This window comes from Pteronotus mesoamericanus, unplaced genomic scaffold (assembly GCF_021234165.1).
Source record: "Pteronotus mesoamericanus isolate MK-2021 breed Mesoamerican mustached bat unplaced genomic scaffold, CSHL_Meso_final scaffold_21, whole genome shotgun sequence".
Classification (NCBI taxonomy): Eukaryota; Metazoa; Chordata; class Mammalia; order Chiroptera; family Mormoopidae; genus Pteronotus; species Pteronotus mesoamericanus.
The window spans coordinates 31,310,208-31,325,602 of NW_026555310.1; the positions used below are offsets into that span (position 1 = coordinate 31,310,208).

The following is a 15,395-nucleotide window of genomic DNA, read 5'->3' on the forward strand; positions in this document are numbered from 1 at the left end:
TGTCCTTAAGACTCCAGAAACCAAGATTCTTAGCATAAACTTAAACAAAGCCAAAAGACAGAATACAGCTGGCACCTCCTCTCGCAGAGTTCCTCCACATTTCAAAATGATATAGAGGGTACTGTGTACCTCAACTTTTTCCAGCCCTGAGACAGCCAGCCCTCCTCTTGGACAAAACTCATGTGGTGTCTGTTTTTGCTTGGAAGAGGGAATAAATGACATTTTTAGGGGAAGAAAAAAAACAACAAGAGTCTGAATGTATGGGTCAAGAAAGAGTCAAAGAAAGAAGATAAATACAGGGATACAAAGAAATTTGTTGGTGTTGAATAGAAGAATGTCCAAAAAGAACAAAGTGAGAAGGAAGGGTACAAAAATGACTCAAACATGGAAGATAATCAGAGATAGGAACAGATTCCGGTGATGTGCAGTAAAACATTCCAAGGATGAGATAGAACCAATTAGGTAAGAAGAAACCCCAGGGAAGGAGGGTGGGGGTGGGGCCAGATTGCAAGAGGGAAAATAAACTCATGGAAGAAAGGCATATGCGAACTTGGGCCAACCCTTCTAAGGAGCAGCAGTATCTCTCACCAATGTGGTCATAACCTTTGGAATGAGGGTGTGAGTGACTGAAAGTCCCATCCCCCTTCTCATTTCAGCCTCATTGCACTCCTGTAGCCTGGCTCTCTCTCTCTCTCTCTCTCTCTCTCTCTCTCTCTCTCTCTTGCTCTCTCTCTCTTGCTCTCCCTCATCTCATTGTTTCAGGAGGCCAAATTTGAACTCCTTCCCAGGGAGTGGCCCTGTTCATCTTATTCTCCAGCCAAAGTAGGAATAGCGTGAGAAGGAGAGAGACAGTCAGCAGCCAAAGGACTCGGTGGAAAGAGCAGAGGACCATAGACAGTGAGTTGTTTGATTGTATAAAACCCCGAATAAACAGAGAGAGTGTGTATTTGGGTGTGCATATATGTGTGTATATGTGTGTATGCATTGAAGGGTTGGAGGGGGGCAATGGGGAATGTCAGTGAACTTAAAATTGAGCAGATGCCCCAATTGTCCATGAAATTCAAATGAAAGAAGATACCCAGATAAACAGATGATAAATACAAGTCACAGATATCAAACGAGAAGATCAGACCCAAGGGGTGAAAGAGACCACAGGGTAGGGGCAAACGTGGACCATTTAGAATATAAAATTTCTTCCGACATGATAGAAAAGAGTAATGAGAGAGAGAATGGTTTAAGGGATCAAACAACAGGATTTAAATTGAGAAATAAATGTTGGGTAAAAGATAAGAGAGAAACAGTTTGAATCATATAGGGGGGTCAGGAAAGCTCCTAGGGAGACAAAGAGATGGGGCCACAGATATCCCTTCCTGGAACTAAAATACTGATGTGTCCCTGAGCATTACCATCTCTACTCTCCCCACCACCTTGCTAGATATGCTGCTTTTGGGACCCAAGGTGCTGTTGTTTCTCACCGCCCTCATCACTCCCTCGGGTGAGTCCCTACCTTTATTCTTTTCTCCCTAAAATGCTAGCTCCTCAGATATACATGTATCTGGTGGTGTATGTTAGAGAATGGAATGAAAGGAGGTGGAAGGGAACTGGGAGAGAGATGTTTGCTCCTGAGCTCTAGATTTTCTGTGAAAGAGAAGAAAGGAATAGATTTTGTGTTAAAGAAAAAAGGGCAGAGACATGGTAAGAGATGACCTCAGACTTGGGAAAAGCTATCCGGAGAGTTATGAAACTAAAGTGAATTGAAGATACACACAAATGCATATTAACCAAAAGAGGGTCACCTACATAAATACCCAAGTAAACAAATAGCAAAGGAAAATGAAGCTAGTAACACAAATGCATGAACAAACATATACAGACCACCTGACAAGAAACTAGACCAAACTTAAATCCTGAAGAAAAACAGTAACAGGAAACAAACACTAGCACCAGCATACACTCATGTATATTCACATGCACACCAAAATGTGCCAAATCTGTGCACAAAAGAAAAATGATCTCCACAGATTTCACAGAAGTTAGTTAGAAGTTTAGCCACAGAGTATGAGCCTTAGATTAAAAAAAAAATTTTAAAAATCCTCCTCTATTGTTTTCTCTTATTCTACCAGATAGAGACTCTGAGAAAGTAATCTTTTTGTCTTGCTCAGTAGTGTAGCTAGTGGGATGGCTGTGGGTACAGGACAGGCCACATAAGAGGGTGAGAGAGGCTGCTGGCCCTCTCTGTGGAACAGGACCTCATTCCTTCTGGTTGGGAATGAGAGCAAAAAGGCGTGCTGAGTCAGGACATAACAGAGCAGGGGTTTGTTTTCAGGACTTCACTGTCTTTCTTGAGTTTTTCCATGTTTGTGTGAAGCACTAATTATTGGAGTAATTTTGTATTGAACCATATAAAAATAAAACACAAAAAGATAAAGTACAACCATTTCCCATCATTTTCTGGTTTATCTCATAAAGGCTTTTTGGGGTATAGAGCTGGAGTCACTCACATCCCTTTTCTCCTTCCTTTGATACAGACTGGACACCTCTAGGGGTCAGTGGTCAAGGAGAAGGTAGGTGAACTTTTGGACATGGGCTTATCAGGGTAACATAAACGAATGATCAATAATACAGCAGAGATGGTTGCCAAGGTGGGAAATAGGATCTAATTCACTAGTCTCCACAATCCTATTATCCCATTCATAAAACCTTCTTTTCTTTTTGAATCTGCTGAAATACTTTTCCCAAGACCTCCTCTATGACCATCTCTTGCTTCCACTCTCCTCCATACATCTCTTATCTTGCTCAGAAAATGCCCACTAATCCTAACAGAAAGCATTTGCCTATTGATATAACATGGGAGAAACTAAAATGCAAAGACAGGATGAGAAGTCATCTTAATACTGCAGTGAAGCTGGGGCACAACCGGACAAACCCAAAAGTTTTTGCTTCCAAACGATCACTTCCTTCAACTTAATGAAGAAAACCCCAATCAACATCTCTACTCTGCCTCCAGACAATCAACATGTCATATTTTGCCATGTAGAATGTGTCCCATGTATAATGCACACTCGTGTTTTTGTGCTCATTATATATGGGAATTATTATGCCTGTTATTATACCCATGGTATGTAATCATTATACCTATGTACAGTACACACCCCTATTTTTCCCTCAAATATTCGGGCAAAAAATTGTGCATTTTATATATGGCAAAATACAGTAATTATAATTTATCTCTTACTTTTCCCAATCCTTGTGAGCACAGTAGTATGTAACCCATTAATGGGTCATAAAATCAAATTAGTGGGTCACAGCTGGTATTTTTTTTTAAGAATTAGAATAGACTAAAAGAAAAATAGAGTACATGCAAGTCTATTGCAAGAGTAAAGTACTATCTTTATACTTGTTTCAGTTTTATGTATGTACTGGGGCATGATATAATTTCTAATAACATGTGAGTTCGGAAACAGAAGATAAAAATGTAGAAACAAAAACTTTTTTCTCTGTTGTGAATGAATAGGTCTGAATCCCTAAATTTCTGAACCTAGGTCATCAGATTTCAGCTCCAGCAAAACCAAAATCTGAATTCATTTCTCTGGGCTGGGTAAGGTCCAGTCCTATTTTATGACTTCGTGATGCTTTCTTATCAGAAATATTATAAGATGAAACTGTCTCCTTAAACCCTGGCTGATGTGGCTCAGTGGATCAAGCTCAGGCCTGTGGACCAAAGGGTCGCCAGTTCGATTCCCAGTCAGGGCACATGCCTGCATTGCTGGCCAGGTCCCCAGTGGGGGTGTGTGAGAAGAAACTACACGCTGATGTTTCTCTCCCTCTCTTCCTCCCTTCTCCCTCCTCTAAAAGTAAATAAATAAAACCTTTTTAAAAATATCTCCTTAAATTTCCTTTTCAGAGAACATAAATTCTAGATAACTATTTGTATAGTGGTAGCTCATGGAAAAGGTGGGTAAAAGAGGAGTATGGGGAAGGTAGGTAAGTTGAAAGATATGCAGAAAAGTAGTACTCTACCCTGAAGTCCTGAGGCAGCTGGGACACACGCTCAACCCCTTGGCCCTCCCCTGCTGTTTCTGTGAGTGGCTGGGCTGGAATGTGGCTACAGAAAAAGAGAACCAGGGCCAGACTGGACTACTCCCCGGGAGGCTCCACTCCCCTCTTAGTCTCCGGAATGATTCAGGTCAGTGGTTTATTAAAATATCCTGTGGGATTGAAAGAGACTTGGATTCCTTTTATCAAAAGTTGTCCTGAAAAAAGGAAAGTTTATACTAAGTGTTAAAGACAAAAATGCTCTATTGTCAGATCTAATCTTTTTCTGTCTAGAGCTTCTTTTTAAAAGGATGAGGTAAGCAGTTAGCAGGGGGAAATTCTTCATAATGTTTTATTTGTGATTTGCTTCTACTACAATGGTCAATAACTCTGCCGTGCTGTATTAAAATGATATTCCCACCAAATTTAAATCTGACATTTAGACTGAAGTTTAAAAAAAGTTAAACCAAACTGTGAATTTGCTGACCTCTAGTGGGTAAAATAGATTATGACTATAAGCTTTCTACAATGAAGGATCATTATAGATGGGATATTTGCTATTTTTAAGTATATTTTATTGATTATGCCAATAGAGTTGTCCCATTTATTTTTGTCTCCATTTTATCCCCTTCTGCCCAGTACCTCCATTCCTTCCAGCATTTCCCCACCCCTTAGTTCATGTCCATTGGTTGTACATAATAAGTTCCTCAGCTTCTCCATTTCCTATACTATTCTTAACCTTCCCCTGCCTATTTTGTACCTACCATTCATGCTTCCTATTCCCTGTACCTTTCCCCCCATACTCCCCCCACCCCCTCCCCACTGATAACCCTCCATGTGATCTCCATTTCTGTGATTCTGGTACTGTTCTAGATGTTTGCTTAGTTTGTTTTTGTTTTTGTTTTTAGGTTCAGTTGTTAATGGTTGTGAGTTTGTTGTCATTTTCCTGTACATAGTTTTGATCTTTTTTTTCCTTACATTTAAGTCCCTTTAGCATTTCATATAATAAGAGCTTGGTGATGATGAACTCCTTTAACTTAACCTTATCTGGGGAGCACTTTATCTGCCCTTCTGTTATAAATGATAGCTTTGCTGGATTGAGTAATCTTGGATGGAGGTCCTTGCCTTTCATGACTTTGAACACTTCTTTCCAGCCCTTTCTTGCCTGTAAGGTTTCTTTTGAGAAATCAGCTGATAGTCCTATGGGAACTCCTTTGTATGTAACTGGCTCCTTTTGTCTTGCTGCTTTTAAGACTCTCTCCTTACCTTTAATCTTGAGTGATTTAATTATAATGTGTCTTGGCGTGTTCCTCCTTGGGTCCAACTTCTTTGGGACTCTCTGAGCTTCCTGGATCACCTGGAAGTCTATTTCCTTGGCCAGTCTGGAGAAGTTCTCCTTCATTATTTTTTCAAATAAGTTTTCAATTTCTTGCTCTTCTTCTTCTGGTACCCCTGTGATTCTGATGTTGGAACGTTTAAAGTTTTCCAAGAGGTTCCTAAACTTGTCCTCATTTTTTTGAATTCTTGTTTCTTCTGTCTTTTCTGGTTGAATGTTTATCTCTTCCTTTTGTTCCAAATCATTGATTTGAGTCCGGTTTTCTTTCCTTCACTGTTGGTTCCCTGTATATTTTTCTTTATTTCACTTTTTATAGCCTTCTCTTTTCCCTTTATTTTGCATCCATATTCAATCATTTCTGTGAGGATCTTACCAGTGTTTTGAACTCTTCATCTGATAGGTTGGCTATCTCCTTGAAGCTTATTTGATCTGTTCTTTCATTTGGGCCATATTTCTTTGTCTTGGCACACCAGTCTGGATGAATGTTTCTTCTTTAATTCCTTAGTTGTTGGACTTCCATACAACATCTAAGACAGTTCTGGTTGTTTTTTGTTTTTAAATTTGTTGTTATCCTAATTTTGGTTGTATGAGAAAGCAAAGCATATCTACCTACATCTACATCTTGGCTGGAAGCCCATATTTGCTATTTCAATGTTAACACTGCTTTGTTATTTTGCTTTTTTAATTCAAACCAAGTTGCCCTAGGAAGTGTTATTATTTACAGTTTTAGGTATCGTTTTCTTAGTTTATCCCATTGTATTCCCCTTTAAGACCTGGACCATTTTTATTCCTTCTCCTCCTGTCTTTGCTTTCCAAGGTCAATTAATTGCAAGGCATTGTCTACTAACACATTCATTTTCCCTCCCCTCACTTCACCTTTCTTCTCACTGAGCATTGCACAATTACCAACATCACCTTTTATGAACACTCTTATATATAAGCATATCATCAGACTGATATCCAATTACATCAAAATTATAAATATCAAAATTAATGTCTTAGGTGAAGGTAATTTTCATGCTGAATAAGCATTGCAAAAGGTCATCAATCCATTGTACTCATTAACAAGCTCTATGACCGTGGTAAATTATTTATTCTTCTGGTGCTCTGTTTTATCATCTGTAAAAACAAGGATTTAAACAGTGCCTGGCACACATTTAACTCAGATTAGCCAAATATATTATTGTATGTTAGGACAATAAAATAATATAAGTTATTCCTGCAGTCTAATGCTTAACCAAAGTCTAACTGAGAAGGGGTGACTGTGGAGAATTATCTGATGGGCACGTAGTTTAGTTTATTCATTCCTCTATACAGAGAAAGGGAAAAAGATATTCTAAGCCAAGGACTGCATGGGTATATTCATGGAAGTAGGAGTGTACAACATTTGTTTGAGTTACAGGGAAAAGGACTTGGGCTGGGAAACAAACAAAGAAAAACAATTGTGGGATACTTTGTGTTGGCCACTGCTCTAGACAATTGCACTTGCTGGGAGTGCAAGGGTGGGAAGGGTAAAGAAAATGCCCAGAAAAATGTTTTCTGATTTTTTTTTTATTTAACAGGTGTGACTCAAGTGACTCAAGAAACATTCACAGAAGATCCTAGTAAGCTACCCTTTTATTTATTTATTTATTTACTTGCTTTCATACTGGGGATAGAAGAATTGACGATGCTGACTGTACAAAGAATGATGAAGACTAGAGAAGAGGTTGGTGGGCACTCTGAACTCATGCAGAGCTTATTGTCTGTCTTAGATGCCACCAATGCTGTAAACAGGTCCAATCTTTTTCTCTCCTCCATTCCTTCTGTAAGAGTCCCTTACACTTGCCCCCACAATCCACATTCTTTCACCTCAATCTTTCTGCCTCCTTAGACCGTCATCCCTTATCCTGCTTCCCTTTCTACTTTTTCTACTTGTATTTTTTATTATCTGTGTTGTATCTTTTCAGATCTGGTAAATGAACCGGCTACAGATGAAACAGGTAAGTTTTACTACAGTTTTTTGAAAATGGCATGATTCTCGTTAATATTCACAATATTTATTCCAGCTCTTGAATTAATTCTGTATTTTTATCTCTGGGAAAGCCATAGAGGGATTGTGGGCATGTTGCTGAGTGACAGTGGGGTAAAGGAAAGAGGTGTCCCTAGAGGAAACAAAGTGGATTAATAGCTAAAATAAGGCATGAATGGTAAAAGCTCCCCAAAATTAGTATAATGTCAACAAGACAAATATTCTTCAAAAAAATATTTGCAATTACCTCAATTACCTCGCTGGACATAATACACAAAACCAATCATAGTCTTGACCTTGCCCTAATATCTCCATTCTCCCTTTTTTTATTCTGCCTTCCCTCTTGACAATTCAAAGCCTTCCTCACACCTGCTGTTTTGTGCCTTTTCAGTTCTGGTTGATATCGTGGCTTCCACAGATGACCTGGGTGAGTTCAGATCTGGGACCCCAGGGCCACCAGGGCCATTCTGGGCCTTCCCCAGAGCCTATGATGGAAGGCAGTACAGCTGGCAAAGGGTCCTAAGTAGACAGGGTTACAGTTTACATAGCTTCTTCCAACAGTTCAATTGAAATTAATTACATTTTTTATCCCCAAACAAGCAGGCACTGCTAAGTGTTTGATATACAAAACACCAACACGTGATCTTTCCAAGTTTCTAAGGCTAGTAAAGGCAAGACAGATACACAAAGAAATATATAGGGAGAAAAAGGAAAACTTTCTAGAAGTAATGGTCGAACTGAATTTTGAAAGAACTGGAGCAAGCCAGGCAATCATGGAGGGGATGTGCATTCCAACCAAAGATAATAGCTGTTCAAACATGTGAAAGCAAAATAGAGCTTGGTATATTGGGGAAACTGAGTTTTTTGAACAGTTAGGGTCAAAACCATGAGGAACAAGTAGTAAGACATGAGAAAAGGAGATAGAAACTAGATTACTTTTAACAAATATTTACTGAAAACCTGCTACTTAGGTGCCAGGGATATCAAAGTGAACAAAACTAATTTTCCTCTATTAGATATTTTTATTGTAATAGACAAGGTAGACAAGTGAAAAGATATGAAAGACTCCTTGACTATATTCCATGTTAGGGATTAGGAAAGGCTTTCCTAGAGGGCAATTTGACTTAATTGCTTCTTGAAAGACAAGTAGAAGTGAATCAAGTGAATAGAAGAAGGAAGAGCAGAGCTTTTAGGCAAAGAAAATAATGTGGGCAAAGATGTGGGTTAGAGATGAAAGCCAGAGTACAGTTTATGCAAAGGAAGGTTCAAATCAGGTTTGTGAATTGGAAAACCAACAAGAATGACATTGCACAATCCAAATAAAAGATGGTGGCCTGAACTACGGTAGAAGTAGAGAGAATTGATTGTGAGCTGTAAGAAAAAAAGAGACTGCCCTGGTTGGTGTGGCTCAGCGGACTGAGCGCCAGCCTGTGACCTGAAAGGTCACCAGTTCAATTTCCTGTCAGGATACATGCCTGGGCTGTGGGCACATTCGTGTGAAAAGCAACAGATTGATGTTTTTTTCTCACATTGATGTTTCTCTCCCTTTCTTTCTCTTTTCCTTCCCTTCTCTCTGAAAATGAATATATAAAATCTTTAAAAGAAAGGAAAGACCATTGAGGTAATATTTAGATTTCTGTTAAGTAAATGGTGGCTATTGGGTGGATGGTCATACCATTCACTAAAGAACAATTTGAATTGGTAAAGGGAAAAATAATTAAGTTAGTTTGGGATATATTGGATTTGAAGGATCTTTGAAATATCCATGAACTCTTTTATAACATAGCAGCTGGATGTGTAGGTTTGGAGTTTAGAAGAGAGATCTGGGCTAGAAGTATAAATGTGAGAATTCTCAGCATATAAACTTGCAACTGAAACCATGGTATAGATGAGATCATCTAGCCCACTTCCTATAGTATCCTATTAGCATCTTTTCCAATCACAGTTTTACAGGTAACTCCCATAGTTAGTCTATTCCCTCAAGATTCATCTTGCTTTTTGATTTGTTCTCCATTCTGCAAACTAGGCCCATATTTAACCTGCCCCTAGGTTAGGTTTGGCTATGGCTATGACCCTTGCTATTCTTTACTGGATAAATTTTATCAAAGAACACATGATGGTGTATCTGATATGCAGAGAAGAAAATTTCTGTTTTGAAGAAGAGCTTCCACAGGACAAAAACCTTTTGTGTTTATGGCTTAAGGATGAAGCTCTTCTGAGTATATGGCTCCTTGCCTGAGCTCCTACTGAATTTGTTTATTGTCAACAACACAGAGATACTCTCAATATAATAAATTTTTCAACTGTCTAGAGAGAAAGGTAAAATCATATTTCCCATCCTAACTTCTAAATCTCTTCAATTATGTGAATCAAAATAAACATTATGGGTTTTCTTTTAGAAGTTATCAAAGAGTTATTAATTTGTTTCCTTATCTACATGGGTGTCCCATATGGGTCTCAACTGAGAAAACATGAGAGTTACAGAGGTAGTGACTTCTAGAAGTAATAATAACTGAATAAAATTTTTCCCTTCCAGCTTCACCCAATGATAAAAGTAAAAACACAGGTATGATTGTCTTTTGCATGTCTTTTTTTAAGCTTTTTTTTCCTTCCCAGGGATTCCTTACCTTCCTTTTCTTGGGAGGGTACATCATCTAGCTTATTTCCCAGTCTTTTTCAAAGAATATTTTTGGTATCCTTTATTCTTCCTCCTCTACCTTTACCCTTGCCTTTTGATATGAGCTCCTGTCCTAAAGGTCATGGTCAAAAGATTGGACCACTGTTGTGTGATCCCAAAACAATCCTTTGTACTTTATTTGGTTAGGGCACTGGGAACTGACTGCAAAGATTCAATATTACTGTAGACATCATGGCTAAAGTTGCTTTCTCTAATGTGCTGCTAATTCTGATGTGCAGCTAGGGTTGAAAACTACTGAAACAGAAAAATAGTTACCTATCTTAGAACTCTCATTCTTCAGAATAGGATTATTAGCAATTTTGGTCTGATATTTCACCTGGATAACCCTAGAAGGACTTTTTCCTAGAAGAGCCCTCAGAGATTTTTTTAGCCACTTCTACTTGCAGGTAGGGAAGCACCTAAATTTCATTTTAGTAAATTTCCTATTACTCTGCTTTGGTGAGCAGGAAGGAAGGCCCCAACTTATGATCTTCTATAGAGACTACTTTGTATGTTTTTCCCACTTCATCTGTCTTCCTCCATCCCTTTAATCCTTTGTTTGTATTATTCATGTTTGTTATGCCTCTCCCTATTTTTTTGTGTTGGGCTCCTTCAGATTGCCGGGATGAGAAATTTGCTTGCACAAGACTCTACTCTGTGCATCGGCCAGTCAAACAATGCATTAATCAGTTATGCTTTACCAGGTAAGGGATCCCAGAATACCCAGAGATCATCTTCCATGATAGTGTTTTCATGTTGGCAACTATTTAATGAGTAGCCGCTATGGAATTTCAGTCTTTGGAGGGGCAGAAGATTTTAGCATAACCCTTCTATCTATTCCTAAAAGCACCAGATTGAACCTGGAGCCTGGGTTGAGGTGTCTAGAGAACAGGCTGACTAACAAGTCCAGGTGCTAGAGGGCAAATAAAGGTGAGGTCTGGAGGAAGGATAGTCATGAGGGAAACACAGGTACATTGAATTAATTACCTCATAGGAAAAAGGCTGAAATGAAAGATCCAAGTCTGAAGGTAGAAAATAGTGGGAAGGACTAAGTATTAAGCTTGATTCTAGGTGGTGTATGCAAAGTATCACTAAGAAGAGTAACAGCATTTTCTGGAAATTCAGATAAGGAAGAATAGGGAATATAGGAACTGAAGATGATTCCTAGGCCTAGGCTATTTCTACGTCTCAATGCTTTTTCTGTCTCCTTCCTTAACCATGACATTGGGAATATGGCAGTTTACGGCGCATGTACATCATCAACAATGAGATCTGCTCTCGTCTTGTCTGTAAAGAACATGAAGCTATGAAAGGTAAGATGATGTCTGTGTTTTTTTTGGGGGGAGGGACAGTTATGAGACAGTTAAACAAGGACACAGTGCTAATGGATCCAAAGTCTGGCTTTAGGGAGGGGCTTTAGGCTACCCACTGAACTTCCACCAGTTCCTGCTCCACCAAGTTACCACAAATAAGTAATCTAAGTAAAGCAGTATGCTTATATTATAAACATGACCCTACAAAAAGTACCTCCACATCTTTTTCCAATTAGATTATAACTCCCAATCTCTCCTTGGTATAGATAGAGCTTTCTGAAGCTCTGGCTGCTTTGAAGATCATTCTCTGGGGTTCCAAGTAAAATGAACAAGTCAGCTATTACAAATAATAGATTCCACTAATCTGCAGCCATGTTTGTAACTCTAAAGAACAAATAAACAAGAAAAAAACACATGATTAAATTAGAAATAGACCGAACATTTAGAAACTGGCTGTATTATGAACAATCTACCACTTCCAAAACACCTTTTACATTGCTCATTGTGAAATTCTCAAGGTAGAGGAAGGTAGAGAGACTTTATAAGAACAAAAGGGTCAAGGCTGTGTGACCGTGTATTGTGGGAAGAAAAACACTTCTCACCTTCCCTGTTGCTAACACCTAAAGGTGGCTGTGGTTGGAGAGGGCACCACAGACAAGCCGCTTCTGACTCAGCAGTCGCCCTATGCTGAGTTGCTGAGTAAGAACTGTACTTAACTTCGCAGAAGAAAATTTGCTGCTTGTCCCCAATGGCTCTGTGCAAGCCACCTGCAAGGGAAGCACCTTGAGATTGAGGATGAGTATTTGGGACTCTAAGCACTTTCAAGTGTCTCCGGGGACTTAGTCAAGTTAGTTCTTTGCACGTGGTAAACACTTAAATATATAGAGTGATTGGGCCTCATCTTTTGGCTATTCAATAAGTCAATGAATAGAAAGAGTGTGAGCTAGATGTATGAAGGAGAGTAACACTGATTGACCATCTGTGCTAGGTACTTTGCATACATTATTTCATTTTACTACAACTAAAGTGTTGAGGCAGGTATTTTAATACCTATTTTACAGAAAAGGATAGTGACGTTCAGAAAAGTTAAGAAACTTTCTAGTAAGTGGTAAATAACTAACCAGTAAGTTGCAGAGCTGGGAGTCTAACTCAGCTCTATTTCTCTCCAACTTTTCACTCCGCCACACTGCAGTCTTCTCTTATGCCCTTAACCAATGAGCCCTTGGGATCTTCCTGCATTCTCATCCCATTGCCCTCTGCTTCTTTTCTAGATGAGCTTTGCCGGCAGATGGCTGGTCTGCCCCCAAGGCGACTCCGTCGCTCCAACTACTTCCGACTTCCTCCCTGTGAAAATGTGAATTTGCAGAGACCCAGTGGTCTGTGATCATCAAGGAAGTGGAAAAAAGAAGAAATGTGTGGATGGGAAAAGAATGCTCTAGGAGGAGGGAACTCCTTGTCTAACCATTGTCAGCTAACCCAGTGTTTAGCTTTTGCCCCTACTCCCTGATTTTTCACCCAGACTGAAACACTTATCTCATTTCTGGCACTCACAGTACAAAATCTATATTATTGCATGGTTTAATGGCTTTCCAATATAATAGACACAGTAGGTAAATGATGACCAGGTGGCTTATATACAAACATTCTACATACAGTTTCAAGGGAAAACAAACTTAGGGTTAATATTTACTATTGAGTCTATCTGAGCTAGATTTCAGAGTAGAAGGAATTGTTACTGTCTATTTTGGCTAGCCATAGAACTTCACTTACTTTCCTCTTAAGAGTTACCAAGATTAACTCCCAATTTGTCTATAAAATTATAGTCCTTTTAAACTATTTTTGCTGATTGTCATAACATTTGCTTGGCAAGTCTTCTTTATGAAAAACATCATGATAACTGTTGTAGTCCTAAAAAATTCTCCAGAGCCAAGAGTTATACAATCTTACTAATAATATATAAAGACCCAAAATGTTTTCTTCGGCTAATCACAGAGGCTGATGCTAAAGAGAGAGGAGTATGCCAGATATGGAACTTGGACTCATGATTTCTTATTCAATTTTTTATGCAGGTGTCTAATCAGCAATTTGGGCTGGGAAGTAAGTCTCATTTTCTTACTCATTTACGGTAGTATTGGGGTTAGTCTATGTCCACAGGTTAATTAGACAACTAATGTCAAACCATATCACTGGTCTGAGTATCTGAGTTATTGCTACTTCTGTTCTCACCACTTAACAAAATCCTTAAAGATTATTATGCAAACAGATTCTGGAATAGCCTGATTTGGGGCCTCAAAAAGGCATTCAGACCTGAACTTTGAGAGACAAGCATAAAGTTTACCTAATGGTTTATAAAAAATAGTAAAAGAAATAGGATTCAGTAACCCACATTCTTATCCTGGGTCTATCTGTGACCAGGTAGCTTCAAATAAGTCATGTTTCCTCATTAGGTCCTGTTTTAATTTCCCCATCTTTAACATGGAAAGGTTTCATTTACATCAGTTGTAAGTTTTCCTTTATGAATGTCAAGATTTAAAGGCATTGTTCATATTTCTTGAAACCTAGAGATGCAGTCTAATTCACAATAAACATGTCTAGTTTACAAGGGCGGAGATATCCTATATTAAATAGACAGTGGTCCACAATGTAATAGAAAAAAAATCCCACTATAAGTGACAAACTATGCGGAATGGACCTTCCTGCTGAATAATTCAGTAACCTTCTTAAAAAGCCAATGGAATTCAAGTAGAAACTAGGGGACTTTGAAACAACCAGTTACATATGACAGAATGCCATTTGATAAGGAGTGAATTTCTTTTGTATTACTGAGAAAACTACCTAACTGAGGATTGGATTCTCGCTGTTAAGAAGCAATTTAGTTTAATGAGATTGGCACAACTGATTTTTAAAATTGTTAGAAAAAGCCCCAAAGCATGTAATCTCTGCTCCACAGCCTCTAGAAGTAAAAGTTCTCATATATAAACAGATATATTAAATGCATATTGTAGCCAGTGTAGAGAAATCTCATAGGCACAGAGTTTCCAACAATCACCTCAGAATATCTTCATAACTTGGCCCTCCTATTGCATATTGAACGAGAGGTAGCATTCCCACCAGAAAGCACCTCAATCCCAGTATTATGTATATTGCAAATTAAACATTTTAAAATAATTTTTTCCAATTTCCTTCTCAGGAGAAGTGTTGTGTGTGGTTATTTCTTTTACTATTCTGTGTTTAGAAAGAATCCCTGAATTCATGCTTTTATCCCACTCTGAAAACTAAATACCAATATTGCTCAAATTTCGTTATTCCACTATTCTCTATTGTATCCTTCTTCACTCCAGCATTCCAAATTTATTTACTCTCTTTTAGCTGTGGCCCTTCCCCAATTCACCAGAAGATTCTTTTTCTTTTCTGCCCCCTTCAGAACCAATTGTCTTGCAAGGTGAAGTTTCATGCTTTCACTTCTCTTTTGAGAGAAGTGAATGATCAAATTCCTGAAATTTTGCCGTTTCTCAATGTTCTTATGTTCCCTACCTGTTTTACTCTTTTCAATATGTAAACCAACATTTCTAACTCACTTCCCAGCCTTTTTTTTTTTCATTCTTATAAAGTCTTATTTTCCCTTATAGCTTTCCCCTAAGAATGGTCCCAGGTTTAAGTTTCTAAGGGGTTGTTTTCAGTCCTAGTTCTCTCCCTCTGTACTCCCTTCCCCACTGGCAGAATTCTGTTCACCTCCTTTTCATTTTTTTTTTTTTTTTTTACCCTTGACCCATTTCAGGTCCCCGTCTTAGTTTTCTTTCCTTGTGCCTCCCACAAAAACATGAAAAGATTGGAAAACTTTTTACTCTTTAAGATATTAATACTATCCGTTTCCTGGTGAATGCAAATGACAACCTTCTCAAGCAAGGAACTTCTATTTTGATGAGAAAGAATTACTTGAATCAAAACAATGAAATAATGATGAAATTAAAGGATTTGGTTGAAAGTTAGGCCATTTTGGAGATCAAATGCCTTCCTGGCACC

The 15,395-nt window shown here is 38.5% G+C and overlaps 1 protein-coding gene across 1 annotated transcript; it reads left to right on the forward strand.

The window, feature by feature from the left end:
- Nucleotides 1-598: 598 nt before the first annotated feature.
- Nucleotides 599-14,540, forward strand: MFAP5 (microfibril associated protein 5). Its single transcript, XM_054591457.1, has 11 exons — nucleotides 599-618; nucleotides 818-897; nucleotides 1,436-1,495; nucleotides 2,529-2,564; nucleotides 6,934-6,975; nucleotides 7,321-7,353; nucleotides 7,774-7,809; nucleotides 9,919-9,948; nucleotides 10,676-10,763; nucleotides 11,299-11,372; nucleotides 12,644-14,540. Exons 1-11 carry the CDS (start codon nucleotides 611-613, stop codon nucleotides 12,754-12,756), a joined length of 600 nt encoding a protein of 199 aa, XP_054447432.1. The 5' UTR covers nucleotides 599-610; the 3' UTR covers nucleotides 12,757-14,540.
- Nucleotides 14,541-15,395: the final 855 nt, after the last annotated feature.

What these genes read in the sequence shown, in the direction of transcription:
- MFAP5 (XM_054591457.1), top strand. An exon ending in AACATTCACAGAAGATCCTA is followed by an intron (nt 6,976 to 7,320) that starts GTAAGCTACCCT and finishes GTATCTTTTCAG; the next exon opens with ATCTGGTAAATGAACCGGCT. An exon ending in TGATAAAAGTAAAAACACAG is followed by an intron (nt 9,949 to 10,675) that starts GTATGATTGTCT and finishes GGGCTCCTTCAG; the next exon opens with ATTGCCGGGATGAGAAATTT.